At 23.2% G+C, this 10,611-nt stretch overlaps 1 protein-coding gene across 1 annotated transcript; it reads left to right on the forward strand.

The window, feature by feature from the left end:
* Positions 1-724: 724 nt before the first annotated feature.
* MRS44_005825 (uncharacterized protein) lies at positions 725-2,461 on the forward strand (the record flags this gene model as incomplete). The annotated part of the gene is made up of 1 exon (XM_046270064.2): positions 725-2,461. One exon carries the CDS (start codon positions 725-727, stop codon positions 2,459-2,461), a length of 1,737 nt encoding a protein of 578 aa, XP_046140600.2.
* Positions 2,462-10,611: the final 8,150 nt, after the last annotated feature.

Raw genomic sequence — 10,611 nt, forward strand, 5'->3', positions numbered from 1 at the left:
GGAGCTTCCAGAGCAATGACGTGAACAGGTCCACCCAGGACCCCGCTTTCGACCACTAGCGGCGTATTTTGCGCAGCCAGCGACTCGAGCACTGGTTCTTCGGAACTACCAACAATCCTGGGTGACAATTCCTCCCCCCCCCCTGCGAACCGATGTAAGATGCACCGAATCTCCCAGCCTGGGGCCGTAGTGACGGATTGTCCTTTCTTTTTGTCGATATATGCCTCTCGCTAATTGAAGAATGGCCTGATGTTTTGCGGCCGAAGTTACCTCAAGTTGGAGCCGAGACCCTCCACCCGGCCCGGGCTTGGAGATTTCCCCAACTAAGTTCGCACTGTATAGGCCGTTTCTTACGGGTACCCTCCTGTGCTTGGCAGGTACTGACCCCTTCAAGTTGGTGGTGGTGCTCCCTCTTGGTTGTCAGCTTTCACAACGACTTGACAAGACCTGATACTGATTGACCTTGGCTGCCGCTCCTACACGTTGTAGTAATGCCGCGGCATGAGCGTATCCCAAGCATGGGGTCCTCAAACTTTTCCCCCTGCCTCCAATCGCCCATCACTCTGAAGACGCCCGACTTGGCCTTCCACTCAGCTCTCCTCACCCTTGGCTCGTGGCGCAACCTTGATTGGCCAGTGCGAGTGACCAATGCCCACGTCATGCTCCAAGTACCTGTCTCCTGCTGAAAGGTACTCCGACCCTTTGGTGGAGCACTCCCATCCTCATGCCTTCCCCCCACCACAGCTTAGCACCTGTGCTCGTGTATCCGTGTGAGGTTGGTTGGCCTACTTACATCGCCCTTCGCCGCCATCCAATTCTTGAAAAGACATCTTCGCACGCTTCCTACGAGCTTCGCGACTGTAATCGAGGAGCACAATTCCCCAATTCCCCCGTCCTCTTGTCTATCTGTTCTCCTACCACAGAAGCCATCATGACACTGTCCACCGAGATTCATACATTCCACTCGGGCCGGCCTCAGCCAGAGTCCTCGTCCCGATCCAATACCTTCACTTCGGTCGATCCAAGCACTTCGAAGCCTCTTGCGACCATCTATACTACAACCCCCTCTCAACTGGAGGACACAATTGCCGCTGCTCACGCGGCCTTTCCTGTCTGGTCGCAAACTCCTGCACCGCGCCGCGCCGCCATACTCCTCAAGGCGGCGGCAATCCTGCGCGAGCGCAACGATGAATTGGCTCTGACCGAGACGCTTGACACTGGAAAGGCATGGTCAGAGACATCTACGGTTGATGTCGTCACTGGTGCTGATGTTCTCGAATACTATGCCCACATGGCTGCTGGCAGCTTTCCGGGTCAGAACACTCGGCTCCGTGCTGACGCCTTCGTCCTTACCACCCATGAGCCTCTCGGGGTTTGCGCCGGTATCGGTGCCTGGAACTACCCTATTCAGATTGCCCTGTGGAAGTCTGCGCCATGCCTCGCTGCTGGCAACTGCATGGTCTACAAGCCCAGCGAAGTCACTCCTCTGCATGCCAACACACTAGCCCAGATTTACATCGAGGCAGGTGTACCACCAGGTGTCTTCAACGTCGTCTACGGCGACGGTCCTGCAGTTGGAGCTCCCCTTGTCGCACACAGTGGAATCGCGAAAGTGAGCTTCACTGGCCAGGTCAGCACCGGCAGCAAGGTCGCTGGCCAGGCGGCCGGAGACATGAAGGGCATCACCATGGAGCTTGGTGGAAAGAGTCCACTTGTGATCCTCCCTGATGCTGATGTGGATGAAGCTGCCGATACTGCCATGGTTGCCAACTTCTTCTCCACGGGCCAGGTCTGTACCAATGGCACTCGAGTCCTCGTTCCTGATACCCTGTTGAGCCGCGTCGAGCAGGCTCTCATCCAGCGGGCCCGAGAGGGAATCCGGATGGGCCTTCCACGAGACGAGAAGACAAACTTTGGTCCCATGGTCAGCGCAGCCCAGCAAGAGAAGGTCAAGATGTACATTGAGCACGGCCGGTCTGTCGACAAAGCCAAGGTGCTCTATGATGGATCAACAGATGCCCAGAGTGTACTCCCGACAGCGGATGGATTCTGGGTGCCCCCGGTCATCTTTACCAACTGCACCGACGAGATGCGAGTGGTTCGTGAAGAGATCTTTGGTCCAGTCATGTGCATCTTGCCCTACAAGACCCAGGGACGAGCTCGTGAGGAATGGCTACCAGAGCTAGTCCGCCGCGCCAATGACACTCCAATGGGACTGGCTGCGGGTGTCGTGTCTTCTGATGTCGGACTAGCCCAGGAGGTTATCCAGAAGCTCGACGCTGGCATCACGTGGATCAACACATGGGGTGAATCCCCTGCGGAGATGCCAGTGGGTGGTTGGAAGATGAGCGGAATTGGGTTAGAGAATGGCCACGAGGGCATTCAAGCATATATGAGGACAAAGAGCACTCTGGTGCAACTAGGGAAAGGCGCATGCAAGGGGGTTTTCTCTAAGCTGTAAAAATATAAAATATAATTAATTAGGTCTTAAATAAAGCTTTTAGTAAAATTTTATTAAAAAATAAAAAGAAATTTAAAAAAAATAAAAATAGTTCTTTTATAAATAATATAAATTTAAATATATATATATATTTTTATATTATAATTTAAATTTTTTATAACTTAATAATTATTAATATAAATTTATATTAAAATTAAATAACTTAGTAATTAAATTAAGAAATTAAAAGAATTATAATATTTATTATTATAATTAAGTTATATTTATATATATAAGGCATTATTTTATATAATTAAATATATAAGTTATTTATTTATAATTATATCTTTTTATAATACTATATATTAAATTATATAATTTAAGGCCTTAAACTTTTTTTTAATAATATTAATTTTATATAATTAATTAACTTTATTTTATAAAAGAAACTAAGTTTTATCTTAGGTAATTATATTTATATAATTATATAATTTAATTTTAATAAATAAAAGTAGTAATTATAAAGGTTAACTCTTAAGATTAATGTATTTAATTATTTATAAGCTTAATATAAGTTAAGATATAATTAAGCCTTTAATATTTTATATATATAATAAAAATTAAACTTATAACCTTTAATTAAGAAACTTAATAAGTATTATAATAATTATAATATAATTAAATTAAAATATAATTAAATTAAAAATTAAAAAATTATAATATTTATTATTATAATTAAGTTATATATTTATATATATATTATTAAAATTATTATTAAAATTATTATTAAAATTATTATTAAAATTATTATTAAAATTATTATTAAAATTATTATTATTTATATATTTATATAAGTTAAGATATATATATTATATATTTAATTAAATAAGTTTAATTAATTAAACTTATAGATTTTTATTTATTACTAAGTTTTAATTTAATATTAAGCCTTAATATTAATACTTTATAAGTTTATTAAAACTCTAATATTAACTCTAAGAATTAATACCTTTAAAACCTATAATATTAATAACGTTTATTTCCTAATAATAAGAGATTTATTACTTTTTACTCTCTTATATAAATACCTTAACCTAAGCTTATTATAGTAATTATACCTATAGCTATATAGCTAAATCTTAGCTAATTATAATAAGACTTTTTTAATTTTTATATTTAATATTATAAAAAATATTAATATTAATAATATAAGTTATAAATTATATTTTATATAAGTATATATTATTATTATATTTTAAATTATTAAAGAAATTATTTTTTTTTAAGTAATATATATATATATATTTAGGTTTTTTTTAAGGGCTTTTAATAAAAATAGCTTTATTTTAATAAAATTAAATTAAGTATATATATTATAATTAAGTAAAAAAAGGCTAAATAAAAAAAGAAAACTTATAATTAAAGATTATAAGTTTAATATAAATCTTTTATTTAATAAATTATATATTTATTATAATATATTAAATAAATCTATATAATATTATCTCTTATAACTTATTATAAATACTTTATATATTTTTATAAAACTTATAGATCTTTTTAATAAAATTATTTTAATTATATAAAAAGGTATATTAATAAGTATTTATTATATTACTTTAATTTATTAATTAAACGTCTTTATAAAAAATAATTATTATATTTTTATTAATATATTATTAATTAGAATTAAATCTTTTTTTATAAAGATAATAAATATAATTTTAATCTCTTTAAGTAAGTAAAAATTATAAAAATAATTAAAATATTAATATTAAAAGAATATTCTTATATAAAGGTATTAAATTATAATTAATTTTATTAATTAAAATATAAGTTATTTATTATAAATAAAGTTAAGTTTAATATATTATTAAAGCTATTAATAAGTATAAATAAACCTTATTAATTTAAGCCTATTAAGACTTTAGGCTTTAAGTATAAATCTTTTATTAGTAAAATTATTAAGATATTAACTAAGATATTATAATTTTTATTTTAAATAAAATAAAATCTAAGAATAATAATTTAATATATATAAAAAAACCTTATTATATATTATATATTAATAAGATTTTTAATTATTTACTATTAATTTATCTATTAAGAATATCTTATATAGTATTTTTTAATTTATTTAAGTAAATTATATTATATATTTTATAAATATTATATAATTTTATAATTAACTTAGGTTATTAAGTTATCTCGCTTAGTATAGTAGGTTTATATAAGATAATAAGTAATTTAATAATTATTAATAGCTTTAATAATATATTAAAACTAACTCTATTTATATTAAATAGTATATTATTTAAATAGCTAAGGAGATTAATATCCCCTTTATATATTAACTCTCTTCTCTAGTATTAATTATTTAATTACCTTTATAATTCTTAATATATTAATAAGGTTAAAATTATATATATTATTCTTATAAAAAAGAATTTAATTATAATTAATAAAATATTACTATTTACTAATATATCTTTTAATATAAGTAAAATAACTATATTAAAGAGATTTATAAGCTTTATAAAAATATTAAAAAGAAATCTTATTAATAAAAAATAAATCCTTTAAGAATTAATAAAATAATATTAGTATATAATATAATATATAATTTTTATATTAAATATTTATATTTTTTATAATATATATTTAAAAATTAAAGAAATCTTATTATATATATATAAGACCTACTTATATAATTATAAATATAAGTATAATAAGAAATATAATTATCTCTTAAGCTAATTAAAACTATTAAGTAAGTTATACTTAGGGAATTATAATAATTAAAATTTATTAAATAATAATTACTTTTTAATTCTTAATTTATATTATAATAAAAGTCTTAGTAATTTATAAAATATAAAATATAATATTATAAATAATATGCCGATAGGCATTAGCCGCGCTGCTTTGATCGTTTGGTTAAAGGTCTTTGCGGAAAGCAGCCATCGCGATCTCGTTATTAATATATTATTAATCAGTTAGCCAGTCATAGATTAATTAACTAGTTAGTTATTATTAGTTATAATTAAACCTCCTCTGACGAGGATAATAGAAGTATAATCCTTTAAGATTTTAGCCTCTTTGAGTAGTTAAAAATTATAAGGATAATTAAAAGGTTAATATTAGAGGGGAGAGCTACTACGTAAAGGGGATTTTAACCTCTTTAGCTAATTAAGATATAACCTATTTATTATAAATAGAGCTAGTTTTAGTGCGTTATTAAAGCTATCGATAATTATATAGATAAACCTTATTAATTTAAGCCTATTAAGACCTTAGGCTTTAGGCATAGAGCCTTTATTATTAAAATTATTAAGATATTAATTAAGATACTTTAATCCTTATTTTAAGTAGAATAAAGTCTAGAAATAATATTATAAATAATATATTTATACTAGGTTTATTATTTAAAATACGATTTTTAAAGCTTTTAATAATCTTAGTTATAATTTACCTCTTTTATTATTAAAATTATTATTAAAATTACTATTATTTATATATTTATATAAGCTAAGATATATATATTATATATTTAATTAGATAGGTTTAATTAATTAAACCTATAGACCTTTATTTATTATTAAGTTTAATATTAATATTTTTTAGGTTTATAAAACTCTAATGCTAACTCTAAGAATTAATCCCTTTAAGTAAACCTATAATACTAATAATCTTTATTTTTTAATATTATACTTATAGCTATATAGCTAGATCTTAGCTAGTTATAATAAGACTTCTTTAATCTTTTTATTTAGTATTATAAAAAGTATTAATATTAATAATAAGAGTTATAAGTTATATTTTATATTAATTATTATTTTATAAGTCCTTAAGAAATATAATATTTTTATTAATAAGATTTTCCCTTTTTTTTTTAATTTTTTTTTAAGAGCCTTTAATAAAAAAAAAGTATTTTTTTAATAAAATTAAACCTTTTATTTATATTATAAATAAGTAAAAAAAAATTAAAAAAAAGAAAAAAATTATTATAATTAAAGATTATAAGTTTAATTTATATTAATTAGCTAAGCTCTATACTTAATTTAATACTCTAAAGGGCTTTATTTAATATTATTTTTTATAATTTATTATAAGTATTTTTAATGCCCTTATAAAGCTTATAAACTGCCTTAATAAGGTTATCTTAATTATATTAAAAGTTATATTAATAAATATTAGCTATATTACTTTAATTATTTAATTAAAGGTCTCTATAAAAAATAATTATTATAATCTTATTATTAATATATTATTAATTAATTAATTAATTATTATTAATTATAATTAAATTTCTTTTAATAAAAATAATAAAAATATAATTTTTTAAGATTTTAGCCTCTTTAAGTAATTAAGAATTATAAAAATAATTAAAAGGTTAATATTAGAGGGGAAAGCTATTATATAAAGGGGATTTTAACCTCTTTAGTTAATTAAAATATAACCTATTTATTATAAATAAAGCTAGTTTTAGCGTATTATTAAAGCTATTAATAATTATATAGATAAACCTTATTAATTTAAGCCTATTAAGACTTTAGGCTTTAGGCATAGAGCCTTTATTATTAAAATTATTAAGATATTAACTAAGATACTTTAATCCCTATTTTAGGTAAAATAAAATCTAAGAATAATAATTTACTTCTTAAAGCTCTTTAATATTATTTAGTCTTATTTAATACCTTAATAAGCTAAGTAATTATGGTTTAATATTAAAATAGTTTATATCTTTATTATAATAAATTTAAGATTAATATATATTATAAAATTTAAATCTATTTCTTAACTTATTTAACTTTTTTATTATGCTTTCTTAATATTAAGTATTAAATAAAGTATTATAAGTATACTTTTAGTACTTATTTTAATTTATATATTTATACTTAAAGTATTACTATTAGGCTTAGTTAATATTTATATTAATATAATATATAACTTATTTATTTCTAAATTTAATATCTTAATATTAGAATATAAAATATCTATTAGAGTTATTAATTAATTAAAATAACCCTAGCTAGATATTATATATAAAAGACCTCTTAAAATCTTTATAGCTAAGCTACTATAAAAAGTGTTATAAATTAAAGTTTATATATAATAAAGACTTATCTTATATTTATAGTTTTATATTAATACAATTTTTAAGGCTTATTATCTTATAGTTTTTTTTAGTTTTATTTTAATAAATAATTAATAGAAAATTAAGAAAAACAAATTAAGAAGGCCTTTTGATATTTTATAATAATTATTTATTTTATAATTTATTATACTATATTAAAGTTTTATAATTTAAAAGACTTTAAAAAATCAATCTAAGAGCTTAATAGGTATTATAATTTATTATTATTTATAGCCTAATTGAATAATAATTTATATCTCATAAATAAAAGAAGTATTATAAATCTCTATAATATAGGTTAATAATTAATCTTAGAATTATAGTAATTAATCAGGTTTTATATTAAGAGAAATAACTTATTAAAGAGAGAATCAAAGTTATTTAAATATAACTAAAAGTAATTAATTAAAGAAGCTATTATTATTAATATTAATAATTAACTTAAGGTAATTTATATAAGTAATTAGCTTTATATAAAAATAATATTAACTTAATAAATAAAGTAAGTAATAAGTAGCCTTCTTTATTAATTATAAATTAATTAGCAACTTTATTAAATATGCTTTATAAAGTAAAATATATATCTAAGATCAGTATTTATTATTTTTAGACTTTGTTTTACTTAAAATAGTAATTAACGTATCTTAGTTAATATCCTTATAATTTTAATAATAAAGGCTCTATAGGGATTAATATTTATAATACTTATTATTAAATTAATATTAATAAGAAGGATTCTTAAAATAATACTTTTTATATAAAATATATATATTTTAAGTATATTTTAATATTATTTAGCCTTATAAATACCTTATTTACTTTTTAAGTATATATTTATTAATTATTTATTAATTGACTTAATATATATTATATCTTATATATAAATAATATTATTATATACCTTTGGGTTAAAAAAACTATATTATTAATTTTAAGAGGTTTTTTAATAGCTTATTAAAATAAGTCTCTTTAAAAAGCTCTTAAAGGGCTTATTATTGCTTAATTAAAAATTATAAAATATTAAGAAGATTTATATATCTTTAAAAGAGGTTAATATTAATTATCCCTTAATTAATTTATAAAGACTTATAATATTTTTAAAAGCCTAAAATATATATTTTATTTTATTAGTATTTTTTAATCTTAAGGCTTATTAAGGGTAATTAAAATTAAAATAAATATATTAATTTGGATAATCTTTAATATCTTTATTAAATAAATACACTTTTAAAAATAATTTATTTTCTATTAATTCTAAAAGTTATATAATATAGAATACTATTAGGCTATAATATACTAAAAGCTATTAGCTATTATTTATAATATAAAATATTAGAGCTATTATATCTAGGGCTTTTTAAAGAAGTTTTTAAACTTTAATAATTCCTAAGCTTTTATAGATATTATAAAAATCTTTTTAATAAAATTAAAAAGCAAATTAAAGGTAAGGTATATATATATATATATATAAAACCTTAGAGTTAATAAAAAGAAAATTTGATTAGCTAAGTATTATAAATAATATATATAAATATATTAAAACTTACTTAATATATTAAGGTATTGAAGTTTTAAGCTATATTATTTCATACTCTCTTAAATTTGCTATTTAAGGTCTTTTATATCTATATAACCTAAGACCCCTAATTATATAATTAGATAAATATATAGTATTTATATTTATTTATTATATTAGTATTTTATAAATTATGTTTATTAATATAGTAGTAATCTATTAATTATTAGATAGTTAAAATAGTTTTATATAACCTATGTATTTTAATAATATATTAATCTTTAATAAAGATAAAGGTAAGAGAAATAGAAAGATATAAGTTTAATTAATATAACTAAGGTAGTTTATATAATAAGCGAGTATAATAGATAAGTAAAATAAAAATCCCTTACCTTATATCTTTTTTATTTAATTAATTAATTCCTAACTATTTAGTATATTAGACTCTAATAATAAGGCTAGAAAACTTCTTACTCTTTAAGTGATGTAAAATAATCTAAAATTAAGTCTTTAATAAGCTATAATTCTCTATAGGTCTATTATTAAATCTTATATCGCTAATAAAAAGGCATTTAGTCTTAATGATATATTATCCTATAATTATACTAATTAATTAATCTAAAAGAAAAAATCCTTATTTAATTTATTTTTAACTTAGATTTATAAAGATTTCCCTCTTAATTATATAATATATAATATATAGCTAATTAATTACTTATTTACTATAATATATTACTAATTAATATATATTAGGCTTTAAATTTTATTAAGTAATGCCTAGAGCTTAAAATATATTTCTTTTAGAAATATAATTATTAAAGAGCTAAATATAAAGATCTAATAATTATCTATAATTAGTTTTACCTTATAAGAAATATAATTATAAAATATAGTATTTAGTTAAATAATCTCTATAACTTTAATAAAATTAGCTTTTTAATAAATATAATTATAAGTAAAATAATTATTATAAGTTTAAAAAGGTATTTAAAGCTAAAATAAATATAACTTAGAAACTAAGAATAAATTATAATTATCTAAGTAATTAATATAAATAGCTAAGTGATCTAATTACTTATTATTAATATAAATAAATATTATCTTATTAATTAATACTAAAATAATAACCTCTTAGGTAATTAAGCTATTCTAATAATTTAAAATAATTAAATTAATAATAAAATTAGTCTTAAGTAACTTAAATACTTTAATTAATATATAGCTAAGTAATTAAATAATTATTATTATTTTTTATTTTTTAATAATTATAAATATTATTATTTTATTAAATTTAAGAAATATTATATAAAAAAATAAAAAATTATTTAGCTTTATATATTACTTTATTTTTATTTATTTATTTTAATTATTTAATATTAAATACTTTAAGTAATTAGAAAAGACTTATAATTAAGAAATAAAATATCTAATTAAATATTTTATTATTTATATTTCAAAGACAAAGTTTTTTTTAGCTTTTTATATAATATATAAGGCTATTATAATAAAAAGTTATTA

This window comes from Fusarium solani (genome assembly GCF_023522795.1).
Source record: "Fusarium solani strain SB1 chromosome Unknown bctg00000003_1, whole genome shotgun sequence".
Lineage (NCBI taxonomy): Eukaryota > Fungi > Ascomycota > Sordariomycetes > Hypocreales > Nectriaceae > Fusarium > Fusarium solani.